Source organism: Anoplopoma fimbria, chromosome 9, assembly GCF_027596085.1.
Source record: "Anoplopoma fimbria isolate UVic2021 breed Golden Eagle Sablefish chromosome 9, Afim_UVic_2022, whole genome shotgun sequence".
NCBI lineage: Eukaryota > Metazoa > Chordata > Actinopteri > Perciformes > Anoplopomatidae > Anoplopoma > Anoplopoma fimbria.
The window spans coordinates 21,959,945-21,974,236 of NC_072457.1; the positions used below are offsets into that span (position 1 = coordinate 21,959,945).

The following is a 14,292-nucleotide window of genomic DNA, read 5'->3' on the forward strand; positions in this document are numbered from 1 at the left end:
TGAGGAGGCACAAGTTGAAAATGCTTTATATTCATTCTGAGAATCAATATTATCACAGTAAAAATGGTCAGTATGACAAAAATACAAAAGTTGCAGTATATCTATCTGATCTCATTAACACAAACTGGAAATACAGCCTCTCTCCTGAATACACGCCAAGAAAATAGTTTGACCTACAAATTTGACCACAGGATGGTTTGAGTTTATTATAACCACTATTGCATATTTGTACTTTTTGTGGGAGCCATCGTGACTTGGTTCATAACATCATAAGATAAGATAAGATAAGATAATCCTTTATTAGTCCCGCAGCGGGGAAATTTGCAGGCTTACAGCAGCATAGAGTAAAGTGCACACAAGAGACATAGTAGAAGAAAGACAAGATAAAAGTAAAAAATGAAAATAAAAAATAAAAAACAAGTATTATAAATAAGCAATCATACAGACGCGCTCTGTGAATTTCAACGAGCTGTATTCAGTGTATCTACGTCGGCTGGTTTACTACAGCGGTGTGAACCCAACAGATTTTGCTGTGGTTTAATTGTATTGGACGGACAAAAAGGCGGATGATATAACAACACAGTGATGCAGACTTTTTTAAAAAAAAAGTCTTCATTTATTTCTTGTCAGCTCTGTCTGCGAGACGACAAGCAAACAACTTTTAAAATTCTTGTTTTCTGAATGGAGCCCGGATCGATTAGTGCTAGGCTATGCTAACACTGTAGCTGCTCCATCAACAATCAGAATGAAGTCATCTAGGCATGTATACGGCAGCATCGTCATTGTTTACTCCATTAAAAGTCTACGGTTCACACACGTATATTCATACACATAGTTTCGTCTGGTCTCTGAAAAAACACGAGGTAATTTAGAGCTTACGGACAGAGTGAACCCTTTTCACATTAAAGCTCTTATTTGAAATGTCCTCCCCTTCCCTTCCCTCCCACATGAACAAATAACCAACTACCTGCGTATTCTGCAGCCACAGCCAGTTTGTCTGAATATAAATAAAGGTCAAAGCAACTTGAAGTTGATGGTTTTTTATTAGCACATCCTGCACGGGTCACCTTGGAATATTCATTTGCATAATAAATTATTTCTAAAGCATCGTCTGCATGTGCAGCATGAAACTAATGACAAGCTTAAGCTGCAGGGGGGGTCACGCCAGGCCGACATCTTGATCATTCTGTCACATGACTCATCTCCACACAGGCTGTACACAGGGTCGTCAGTCACATGGCAGCCATCGAGGTGTTTGTTCCTCAGAGAAAGTAGACATCTTATGAACTATTTCTCCCAGCTGGTGCAAATTCATTTCTGTCTCGTTGTCCCCAAAAGCCCTCTGATACTGATCACAATAAATGGCGTAGTAAAGTCCAGCTACAGTTTAGGTGATTTTGGAGTGACCATTAATAATAAACCACTATCTTCAGTCTGTCACCTGTCGTGTCTTTTTAGAAGACCGTGCACCGCGTTTGTCCATATGTGTATCTGTATGACCCAACTAACGCCCTTTCAAAATGTGTAAGCAAAACAGATGATTTTTTTTTTTTGTATTATGTATTTTTAGGAGAAATATCTCAAAGTGGTTTGTTCCTGTTGTAATGCAAAAAAGAATTGTCCCACTTGGTCCCTCCGTCCCTCCTCTCCAAAAACATTTCCAGTTCTCCAAATCAAACCATTGCCATTTTGCATCCATCCACCACCAGATGTCCACCTGATTGCCACCCCCCATCCACACACCTGTTCCCACTTCACTAATCAGCTCTGCCCGGCCTCCCCCACTAACCCCCTCACCTGCATCTCATTCCCTCGTTAGCCAATCTCCACGTACACCGCTCCACTATAATGCTGTTTTTGGTCTGCCCGTTAGCTGTTACCATTTGGACTCTCTTACTCTAAGCTACGAACAATTTATTGCGGAACTCCCGATACATCTAGGTCAAACCTCTGCTCGCCTGCATTACCAACTGTTACAGTTTTAATTCATTTAACTAGTACTATAGCTTTATGGTACTTGTCTGTCTAAAGATTTACTCTAAGGGATCTGTCAGCTCAATCCAACTCTGTGATCATTTGTGAAATCTGGCTTAGAGACAGGGTTTACTACAAAGCAGCACCTATGTTCAAAAATCGCCCCATAGAATAGATTTGTAACTTTATAACTGGATTATGGGCATGGTCAAAATAACTACGTTGATTATCAGTATGAGCGAGAAGTGTTAGGGTCTGATTCTTCTTTTGACCCATCCACCCTGACCTCATTCTTATACACTTTGTCACTTTGTAATAATGTTAGCTTACGTCTTCCTTCTTCCTCATATTTACTCTGGCTGCTAGAGGGCTTTGTTTCTTCTCCAATGCATAGAAAACACTTACTAGCGTAGGTGTTTGCTGGTACTGCTAATCCCACTGAAAACGAACCCCCTGAACAACTTTTGACCATTGTACGCGCCATAGAAATAAAACGTGTGTAGAACAGACATTCCCATTAAAATCAATGTAGCAGGATGGTCAGAGTGGCAGCCATTTTCATGTGTACCATCGCCATTGTGATCGTTGTAGCGGGCTAACTTTCTGTAGAATCTAAACCGACTTACAGCATGTCGCGAACTCACTGAGGGGAGGTTTTGTAGTAACGACTAAAACGAGCAGTGGAGGAGTAACGTTAAAAAGTGTAGCCAGAGTTAATGAGTAAAATGTAACAACTTAAAGCTTCTTCTATTTTCTTTCGAACTAGTGAAATGACCAGGGAGAACGGTTCAATGTCCGTTCCTCTCCTGTTCTATTTCTTTTCATACTCAAGTCTGTCATATGTGATTTTGGCGAGTCTCTACTGGTCCTACTGTGTCTAAATTATTCATGTCATTGTATAGGCAGCACGTGTGTTACAGATGAGATGTGGTAGTGTGCTGAGACCACCGACGATCAGACGCTCCACAGGTGGGGGTTATCAAGTAGGCAACCTCCATCCTCAATGCTAATGCAAGCTACAGTCCCACATGTTCATTAACTCTGAATACTTACATTTGTTAAAGAACTTAAATGGGATGCTCGTGTTGCTCTGTGTCTGTTGGGCATGTAAGTACTAAGTTAATAGACGGTCTAATCAAGTGGGAATGACACAAAGTCTGTTGACATCTCTTACTTGCTTAAGATCACAGAGAATCAGACACTTACCCCCTCCTTCTTCTCTTTGTTTCACTCTTATCTTTTCCTTTTGAAATCAGCGGTACACCAGTCCGACAATATAAAGACGGCTTTTGTCCACACATGTTATCCATATTTTACAGCCTTCTTTTTCTCCAATTTTACAGCCTTCTTTTTTTCTTTGACTAGAACCAGATCCTGCTTATATCACAGCAAATGTAGAGATTGGTGAATTTGAATGAGTCATACAGATTCGGTATTGTCAATTTACAAATCTGAGGTGGTTTGACCGACAGGCGTGACAAACGAGGGATTACTCCGTTGTGCAATAAAACCCAATTTAATTTAGCTGCTAAAATCTGTCAGCATACATTTAGCAGAGTTTACAACATAACGCGGCTTTAAGATGATGACCCCGTTAGACTCAACATACTCGTCAGGCTTTGTATTAAGACTTAATGCTCATACCAGTGCACTTCAAAGGCATTAAAAGCAAGAGTAAATCAAATTGACTAATATGGCACTTATAAAAAACGATTCTGCCCTCAAAAGCCCTCTAACCAGAGAAGGGGGAAATAAAATTGACAATAATAATGTGTTACGGGGAGGGAAGAGGGCGACGAAAATAGAAGTGGGCATCGCTGATGTCTCCTGGGGCCAAAACTGTGAGCTCGCACATAAGTGTTGCATGTCCACCCTTGGTCCGTGCGGAGCGGCCAGATGGCAGGAAAGTCGACTGATAAAGTCAAACATGTTTACAGAAGGTGAGAATGTGTGGACGGAGGCTGGTGTTGAGATGACAGCACCCTGCCGGGAAACGCCGAACGCCACGTTGCTCGGGCTGAACAGGAGACATGCTGCTCCGTTTTGCTCTCAAAACGGTCGACGTGTTTTTGGAACGAGAAATAACTAAAAGTATGAATGAGTCCCGGTGAGCGTCCGCCACTTTTTTTCTTCTCCAAGTTATGAAATATATTATTTGCACTTCCCATAATCCTTTTGAGATTCACATACATTTTTTTTTTAAGCGCCTGAAAACCCAATCATAAGTGTATGTACGTGCATACAAATGGACGGTGGTTATTATATTGACATTTAAGGTGTGTTGAATGATTCACAGCGTCAACTCATGCAGTGAGTTGCAAGCAAGAAAACATTCCACCTTAATATTTGCTATTAGCTGCCCATAGCCTTTTAGCATCACAGTAAATGAAAGTTTAAAGCTAGCCAACTGCTTCATTTTGGTCGGCATAAGTAAGTGAATTTCATCACACAACACAAACTGATTTTAAACGCATTTCTTCTTCAGAAACAATGTGCTTCTTTATTTGCATATAGAGTGGGGATTTGAGATTCGATTACAAGTGGTCACGCTTTCTAATGCCAGATGTGAACTGAAGCATTTAGAGTGGTCCATTTGTAAACGTATCAACAAAGACACGTGTTAATGCCACGTCTGAACAGGGCCATGTGTTTATATGTCTCTGGACAGTACATGTGTAGTTGAGATCATTAATTGAGGGCAGTGTTTGAAGTGGGGAAGGAACCACCTGAGCCCACTTTACGGCCCTGGTCTGGTTCGGCCTCGCGGCTGGTGTGATCCCATCAGAAGATGGTCTCTAGTTTGTTTATATTTCTATGTCACGCCAAACATTTGGATTACTGCTATTTATCAAACATCAACTAAATATAATATGAATCATCGTATACCAAATCTAATGAAATAAAAAAACATCAGTTACAATATTAAATGCTCTTTCAAGTAATATAATAACGTAAGCATTTTAAAATACTCGGTTCGCCAAATAGCAGAAGAAAGAAAAGGAAAGCTGTACAACACTTAAGTTTATCCTGATTGAGAGCTTCTTTACACATCATCTCCTGACTGATTTAAATGTTTCATATATGAATGGCTGACTAAGTCTTCGTACTTCATCCATAGTTTCTTTATCTCACTAAACAAAGTATGGAATGGCACCCTGTTAAAAAGGACAGTTGAAAAGACAAACTCTCCAGTTTCATCATTTATAAACACTGTATAAACATGAAATTAAGTTTGTATCACACTTTAATGTAGTTGTAAACAGACATTACAACAGGTTTAAGTGTTTATTAATGAAATGTATTGGTCAACAATTATAACTTCTCTTATGAAGACATATTTTTTAATATTACACCTGTTGTCATGAATCCCAAAGGAGGAGTAATAGTTTTGAGGAATACATGAATAAACACCTATATTGTACACTAAGTGTGCTATAAACCATTTATAACATTTTATTTGGAGCTTATGAATGGGCAACTGAAAACAATGTGCTACCAAACATAACTCGACTGAGCTCGTAAAGATCTCCACTTCTTTTATCGTTTGAACAACAATATTCTTCCCACTTTATTTCACTGAATCTGTTTGTGCTCATTAATCAGCCTTTAATTAAATGAGTTTACTAATCAAAGAACATATTCTCAGCATGGTGAAATGAGCACCTCTGTGAGCACATCACTGTCAGGTTGGTTTCAGACGGCTTCACAGAGTTACAATCCTCGCTGTCATCATCGCCAAAATAAATAAAAAACAGCTCCCTAAATTAGCGAGGAGAGACGAGGATGCAACACCTCTCCTTTTTTTCTTCTCCGTGCGATTCGGTTTCCTGATGAGCTCACATTATCACACTCGCTCACGTGATTGGAGCCGCTGTGAATATTTTACAGCAGTTGAGGTTTCATCTCTCTGATTTTCAGCAGATGATTAAGAAGAATTTTAGGCCACAAACACACACAGTCAGAAAGACACTAACAACTGCACACCAAAGAGCAGACGCACGCCACCCTCCCCCTCACTCATCTGCATAAATAACATGCAAATGATGGAACAAAAATCCCCCCAAAAAAACCTGCATATCATAGAATCAACATGGATAACAAGCAAATGAATGTGCTTGACTGCCGCCTGGTGTCTCCAGATTGTATTACAACACGGCAAGCGAGACGAGTGCAAGATAGATGAGCCGACTGATGGAAGAAAGTAGACGAGCCAGAGGGGGCGAGCCATAAAGAGAGGACTGGGAGTGAGAAAGGGAAGAAGATAAACAGACAGATAAAACAGTTAATGAGATATTAGTATATCACAGATCACGCCGGGGACAGAGCCGGCCGTGCCGCTGGGAAATAAAACGGAGGAAGGCGGCAGAGAGGAGAGGAAACAAAAGGGCAGAGGAGGTGAAAGAGAGCAAATGAGGTTGAATGAGAGCATGAAGTGGAGAGAAAGGTTAGATACAAAGAGGCAACAAGGGAAAGGGAGATGATCAAAGCAGGCATTCATCTTGAGGGCATCCATGTGCACTCCCCCCCTCCTTCTCACTCGCTCTTCTTGCACCTCTGTTGTTTGTGTATTTTATCTTCATCTTAAATTCATCAGTTCTTTTTTTTCTCCCTCCTTATCTGTCAAGAAACATCTTTACCTCAATCATTTTCAAACCCCCGCTCTCTGTCCCCCCCCCTTACTTGCTGCATCTCCCTTCACGTCTCTCAATCGTCCTTGCTGTCAAATCCGATCTCACACATACTCACACTTGTCTCTCTGTATCTACAGCATAGAGATAGAATAGGAACAGAGCGGACTTTCCGTTTTTCAAATCAACGTAGCAGGATGGTCAAAGCGGTGGCCATTTCTATGTTTAAAGCTGCCAATGCAACTGTTGTAGCTGGATAACTTCCATGTAATCTGTAAACCGATTTATGGCAAGTTGTGGACTCACTGAGGTGAGGTTTTGCAGTAACGACTAAAATAAGCAGTGGCGTAATAACGTTACACGAGTAAATTATAATTCCACCATGCTTTAATGCTACACCGGTTACAGAAAATTAGCAATACAAATTTGTCACTCGTCTGGCGATAGCGATGTGCTTTCCCACGCTTTGGCAAGGGTGTGCGGATGAAATATTAAAAACGTAATATTTCATCCGCACACTCTTGCCAAAGCGTGGGAAAGCACATCGCTATCGCCAGACGTGTGACAAATTTGTATTGCTCATTTTCTGTAACCGGTGTAGCATTTAGCATGGTGGAATTATCAACCTAGCTAGCTAAATAGCCATGGATGTAGAAAAGAACAACTGGAAGCAGTGGCCCACACTTCATTCCTATGAAAGCTGTTCAGTGGTGCATGAAACAATATATAAGATCCACTTCCGAGTATAAAATTACCCGGATCGTCCAAACAATCTTCATTATTTCATGGGCCGAAAGAGCAAGCATACTAGTTTCCTTAGCATTTATGAATAATGATTTTAATGAGGGCTATTCAAGTGTTCATACTACACAAAACTTTACGGCCCCTTTGTGTGTGGTCACCACACATTCTCCATTTTCGTCTGTTCTGCTCCTTTTTAATTTCGATAATCTACAGTCTCTGCTTTGCTCCCCTCACCCTTTCTTCCTCCCTCTCACTTCTTCTTTTCTTTATTGCAGCAACAGTCACAGAATTCTACTAAATCCCCAGTCCTCAAGCAAACATGCCCCCGCATCTTACAAACGGAAGAATGAAAGCAGATGCAGGCTCACACAATACTGACAGGCTCCCTGCAGTGCAATGGAACGTTTCATTGCAGAGCTCTCTGCTTACATATATAAACAAGTATTAACATGCATTCATTTTCTTAAATAAACTATTATGTGATTTGCATTGGTATATTTTTTTTGTCTTTTTAATGTGCTTCTTTAAACAGGCATTGAAATAATTCCACTGACAAGTTTGACTTTGACGTAATCTGCCCTTGAGCCAGAAAGGATGCCAATTTCCTAAATTGCGAATCTTGATTTTTGGAAATCCTCTGTTACAATTTATGTAGACATCACTCAGAGCAACAGCAGCGAGAATCAGTCTGAAGTCCTGAATCCCATAATTGTAGCTCAGAAAGTTGTGAGGGGCAAGATTATATCTTACATAAGCAATTTTAGTTTAGAGTCTTACTCTGCAGCCTAGATATGAGGCTACTCTATTCAATATCTGCAGATGATGTGAGTCTATACTGTGTGTGTGTGTGTGTGTGTGTGTGTGTGTGTGTGTGTGTGTGTGTGTGTGTGTGTGTGTGTGTGTGTGTGTGTGTGTGTGTGTGTGTGTGTATATATATATATATATGGGGTCTCTGGCCCCTCCCTTCCTCCTTTCCTCCCTAAAGTGATAACAGGTGGGAAGCAGCCAGATAACAAGTCTTTCAAACATCCACCCAGAGTGCAGAGAAATCCCAGCGCAGCAGACAGGCGGGCGGGTGCTATTCATGGAGTCGGAAAGATAATGAGGGGGAAACTAGGGAGAGAATAATGTGAAAATGAGCCGTTACTGTGTCTTTGTGGAGGTGTGCGTGTTGAAGACGGAGGGGACACAAGAAAATAATTTGTATGAGCATTTTCATATAACGAAAATGGAAACTATCACCAGAGAATTAATCAATAATATACTAGTCTAAGGTAATGTGTTCAGAGATGTGATGAATTATTGTCTTTTTGCTGACTCTCCTGTGATATATAAATTGCCCATAAAGAGGTCAAAGATAATCATTAGTTGTATATTAAGAATTGGCTTTAAAGGAGGCTGTATACGCTTCTACATCAAGAAGTATTTAACAGAAGAATTTGTAAGTCACATCTGGAGTTAGCTTTGGAGAGTGGACTACTAGAGGTTAGTAAGCATATACGGTGCTAAGATATTGAGAGATTGTGAGTACAGTTTGGTTGGGGGGTTCTTGGCACAACTAAAGCAGTTTGGAACAAAACATCTTTAGAAAAGAGTAAACACAAGCAGCAAATGTGTTGCTCGGAGGTAGAAGATGTTCTGAGGCAGTATGGAACCCAGAAGGGAATAAAGATGAAGTGGGCACATGCATCGAGGAAGATGCTTTGTCGTAAGAAACTGTAGGCCTGATGCATTTGGATGCTGTTAATTATTGGAGCAAACGATGCTGTGCTGCCACTCAGCTAAACCACAAAAAATAAAGAAGGCAAAAGTTGCCAGAGGCCGTCCATGCTCATACACAAAAACATGTAGCATAAATCCTGTAGTTGCTCTGAAAAGTCTTAGATCAGCTACAAGACAGATTAAAAAAAAAAAAAAAAACAAAGCTTTGTCTGAAATAATTCAGAACCCACCTTTCTCCAAGAAATAATATTTATAAACTAATTATGCCAAATATTTCAAGCAGTAAATGTAATTGCCTTGTATTATTATGTTCAGAGGCAATGCTTTATCAAATGGAGTAGGTCAGGTCAGGTCACACACATTACATTTGCGCAATCTTTACACAACTTTTTTCACATACAGTAAAAGGTAACACTCCCAAAGACCTGTAAACGGACATTGAACTGTTCCCTGAGGTCATTTGACTGATACCAATGAAAATGATGATAATTGTGAGTTGTTACAGTGACAACACATGTCAGTGGGGATGTAAAGTGTTGTCACAGCCATCAGGGGAGACAGTGGACGCAGCTTCGTAGATGGATTGATCGCTAATTGGCTAGTTAGCTTGCCCTTATCTGGAGAGGCGGGAAATGAGGCGGAGGGATCGTTAGACCGGCTCTGCTACTGGTCACCAGCCTGCTGTTGGGCACATTTTCTGCAACCAGTGTAGCCTTAAAGCATGGTAGAATTAACAAGCTAGCTAACTAGCCAGCTGTCTGCTGGTTAGCTAGTTGGCTAGCTAGCTTGCGAAATACGAAAGCAAAAGGAACTTGCCTGATATGTTCAACTTAACTCAACTTTACATATATAGCACTTAACACACAACACATTTTATCGAAACTGCTTTACATAATAATATAAAAGAAAAAGTGGTGATGAATAATATTAACTCATAATAATAATAATAGTGGGGGAGAATGGCATGGTGGTCGGGTAGAAATTGAACAACTAGCAAATTAGTAGAATGTAAACTGAAACAGAAACATTACGCAAAAAAAGAAAATCTATTCTATCTATCTATATTACTGACTAGGCAGAATTTACTAAGCAGGCACAAATTAGGGCATCTACAGGGAACCTGGGAAATGAGGAACGCAAGCAGACGTGAACTGAGACCTCAGAGTATCATCAGAGAAAGCATCGGCCGCGGACCTGAATGAATCATGTGGTGTCATGATCGGCATGTCTGTTTACTTTGCAGAACTCGCTGTGCCACGGGAGGACTTAGCCAACGAGGCATGAGGAAGGAGCGGAGAGGAGGAGGAGGAGGAGGAGGAGGACAATGAGGAAGCATGGCTACTCTGAGCTGGCAGTCGAGACTGAACAGCAGAGCTGGAAAGCCTGTATACACACTGAAAAGAGCTGGGTGCCACCAATTAGCGACTACAGTACAGCCACTGTAATCACGTCTTACCAATGTTACAGCTGATGCCACACCCCCACTCACTGGTTGCCAGTTGTACGCTCAGTGAAATCCACTCAAAGAGTCCACTTGTAGTCACTTTATAAGTCTTCTTCAGAACAGGTTTTCACAGCAGGCCAGTCTGGTCCAGATCACACCAACTCAGCGTCCTCCTCCCATCCAGCAGTGCCCAAAGCACGTCAGGAATCGGTTGTATCAAAATGACTTTTTAAAGAGGGTTCTTTGAAGCGTTGCCTCTCTGTCAGGCTGTGGGCCAGTCCCCATGTGGCTTCGCAGCATGAAGGCAGCACCAGCAGCAACACAGAGCGAAAAACAAGAGGGAAAGATACAGGGAGAGATAGAGAGAGAGGGCGACTTATCTGCTTTCCATTGTGCTGTTTTTATCCTGTGCAACTAAAAGTGAAACTGCGTGAAATTCCCCCTCGTTTTGTATCGGAAACCGATAAGGCCGGCTCTCACATTTTAATCTAGCAGAGGAAGAAAACGATGACTATGGGAGAGACAGTGGAAGGAAGAAACATGGAAAGCGGGAACAGAGAGGAGGGAGAGATAGAGTAATCAGAGTTAAGAGACGGCAGGCGAGGCTTGAGATTAAGGAGGCGATGAACCGACAGCGGGACTTGACCGCGAAAGAGGAAAAGGCCCGTCACCGTAAAGATAAAGTGACAAAAGAAAGAGAGAGCCAGACGGTGAGAGAACAAGAGTCGGATTGTGAGGAAAAAGAGGTGAAGAAAGACGGGGATCTGCGACAAGATCACAAGAGAGGAAGAGGAGTAAGATTGGGCGTTTGAAAAGAAATGGCTAATGAGATGCTAATGTAACAACAAAGGAGCGAGTGCCCTCCGGGGGGAGCTATGCTACAGCGAGCTGCTTCAGTGTGAACACATTAAGAGGGAGGAATCAAATTTTAAAAAAAATGCCCTTTATTAAACTACTGCAATATACACAGATTCATTCAGGCTCACATATTGTGATAAAAGCCACATTATATTCACATCACCCCACCTCTGGCCCTGTTTGAACAAAATAAAATGAAACCCTGGAGAGAGGGACGATTAAGGTGACAAAGTATGAAAGAAAACGCAGAAAGCAGAGCAACATCAGCTCCTCGTAACACCTCCTCCACAGTGTACGGTACATGTTCATGGCACCCTCCAGCGGGTGATACGAGGTGAGCGCGAGGGCAATTGGGGTGAACAGATACGAGACGGGGGGAAATGAAAAGAGTGAAAAAGAGACGACAGAGACCCGTGAGGGAGCGTGAAGCTGAGGGAGAAAGGAGGTTTCTGAGATACCAGACAGGCTTTTTGAGTGGGAGGAGAGGAAGCTTTACAAGTAAAGGGGAATTATGGCGAGATCCATGGCGCAAAAGATGTAATTACCCAGGGGAATAAGTGCAGGAGAGGAGTGATGATGAGGATCTGTGTGAAAAGAGTGACTGGGCAGTACTCAAGAGACCGTCAAAGAGAATACTGGAGGAGGGGAGGAGCGCCGGTGTCAGATATAAGCCTAGAGATATTAAAGAAGCACTATGAAAAAATTAGAAAGCTGGAAAATCATTATAACAACTCCTCAAAAGGATGCTGAGAATGAGCCAACACCAAAGCACAATGAAAGAAAAATAAAAGCAAGCTTACGGCCGCGCGTAAAAACCTGCTGGGGATTGTGGGATATTTGCGCTATGAAGAGATGCGGCGGTAACAGAGAGGTGTGCTAGGAACGGCATTGTTGTGTGGAAAGTGTGTCGAATTCACATGTGGGATGAGGCACAAAGAGCAGATGAAAAAAGAATCTGTGATCTCGAGAGGATGTTGTGAATGAGTGAATGAGTACAAAGAAAAATAAATAGGAAGAATGAGGTTGAGGAGAATCCTTCAGGCGATGCAGTTGAGGTGCTATATTGCAGGGGCACTAAAGAAAGACACAGTTTGCTCTAGAAACTGTGAAAACCTGAACAACAACAAGATTTCACCGTGTTTACTTCAATTTGTGTCAACTGGTGGGAAAAACATCCATATGTCCTCAGCTCTAATATTGCAAAAGCCTGAATTTCTGACTCATCTACTCAGCTACATAGCTTTCTATGACACCATTCGACATTCCCCCAACCTCAAACTTTAATATCTGAACCCGTATAGGAATGCAACAGCACATCTTTAGGGTGAATCCGAAAGCAAAGACTGTATTTAAATGCCCCCAAAAAATAGCTAAGTCTTTGCAGTAGCTCCGAGGACCTGCAGGCCTGGAGCGCGTTAGCGGTGGCACGGGCTAATTGGGTTTCCGTTCTTAATTAGGCCAATTAATTAGGAAACGCAGCTGAGGCCATGAGCGCTCCATCAGGTCATTTAGGGATTACAGGGAGAGACGAAGAGTCGTGGGAAGAAGAGGAAAGGAATCGAGGAGTTTTATGAGCAGAAAGGTCACTTGAGAGGCGCCTTTGTTGCGTGAATACCTCAGCGGTAAAACCCTTCGCCTTCCCACTGAATGTTATCTATAAATGATTCATTGAGTGAGGGTAATTACCCATTCGTGACAATTCAATCCAATCAATCACTGCTTTAGGGAGTCAGCGAATTGAAAACGGAGCCGGCTAATTCATGCAATTTACCCGACTGACGGGCATTGTTGTTAATCTGCCATGAGAAACATGTGAAATGATGGAAGGAGGAAATGTGGGTTTGAATAAAAGAGGTGAGGAAGAGAAGCATTCACAGGCAGAGGTCTGTAAAATGTGCTTTCATGTGTCCATCAGTCGGCTTTGTGGGACTCCAAGTTCCAGTTCCCAGAGGTTTGCTGAATCCTCCAACGCCAGCATCAGTTTACAGCCAACTGTTCATTTCTGCCAACTGTACATTATCAGAACATGGAAGCCAGAGATTTAGGTTAAGTACAATATGGCAAATATTGCCTTCAGTTGTTAAAAAAAAGGGGCGTCTGTAGATCAGGACAACCCTGTCTCCTGCAAAATTACGCCTCCATACAAACTAAACTACGTTTTCGAGGACAAACGCATTTCCTCCCGGATAACGGTCGCAGTTTTAAAAACGTGATTAACATTGTAGATATTCAGACATAAAAAAAATAAAACTACAAGGTTATATTTAGGCAACAAAACTACTTGGTTGGCTTTAGTAAAAACAACTTGGGTGGGGCTAGAATAAGTATGTTTGTTATGTTATTTAAATGATGGACCTTGTGTGAATTGGTGAATGAGATGAATAACTGTAAAGTGCTTAAAAAGGAACTATATAAAGCAGTCTATTTACCACTGTTGGGTCAGAACTACCAAAAACAAGGAAGACAAACCACTTTCAATGTTAAGGTCAGGCTCCACAGGCACCACAACAAAATGTGTCCAAACACTCACCTCCACAAAGAGGAAGCAGGGCACGATGTAGGTGCTGGTCCTCTGCTGGCCGATGTCTTCAGGAAGGCTCCTCATCGCCCTCCTCTGTGCCGACAGCTGACTGTCAATCATCTGTGGGTGGGGGGGTCAAAGGTCATTGCAAAGCTTTAGTTTACTTTTGAATCAAAAAAGACATGATTTGTGCAGGGCTACTGTGCAGTAAGAACAATAGCTGCTTATTTTGTGTTTGGCAAAAGCTAAAATTGCAAATGTTGAACTTGACATCATTAAAATATATTTTCACTCAAGTACAAAAAGAATAAAGATGTGGCTCAAAGTTTATGAAGTTGTGGGACTTCTCTGCCAGGAGTAAGCCTAAGGGGGGATCATGTGTTCGTTAGTGTGTGTGTGTA

At 41.7% G+C, this 14,292-nt stretch overlaps 1 protein-coding gene and 1 long non-coding RNA gene across 2 annotated transcripts in view; one reads left to right on the forward strand and one right to left on the reverse strand.

Moving 5' to 3' along the window:
* The window catches only part of LOC129096221 (uncharacterized), a 30,575-nt gene extending 22,884 nt beyond the window's left edge, over positions 1-7,691 (forward strand). Inside the window, exon 3 of the long non-coding RNA XR_008531415.1 lies at positions 7,622-7,691. This is a non-coding gene — a long non-coding RNA (uncharacterized LOC129096221). The remainder of the gene's footprint in view (positions 1-7,621) is intronic.
* Positions 1-14,011, reverse strand: part of LOC129096220 (phospholipid phosphatase-related protein type 5-like) — a 39,337-nt gene extending 25,326 nt beyond the window's left edge. Inside the window, exon 1 of the mRNA XM_054604936.1 lies at positions 13,901-14,011. Within this exon, the coding sequence (XP_054460911.1) occupies positions 13,901-14,011 (111 nt within the window). The remainder of the gene's footprint in view (positions 1-13,900) is intronic.
* Positions 14,012-14,292: the final 281 nt, after the last annotated feature.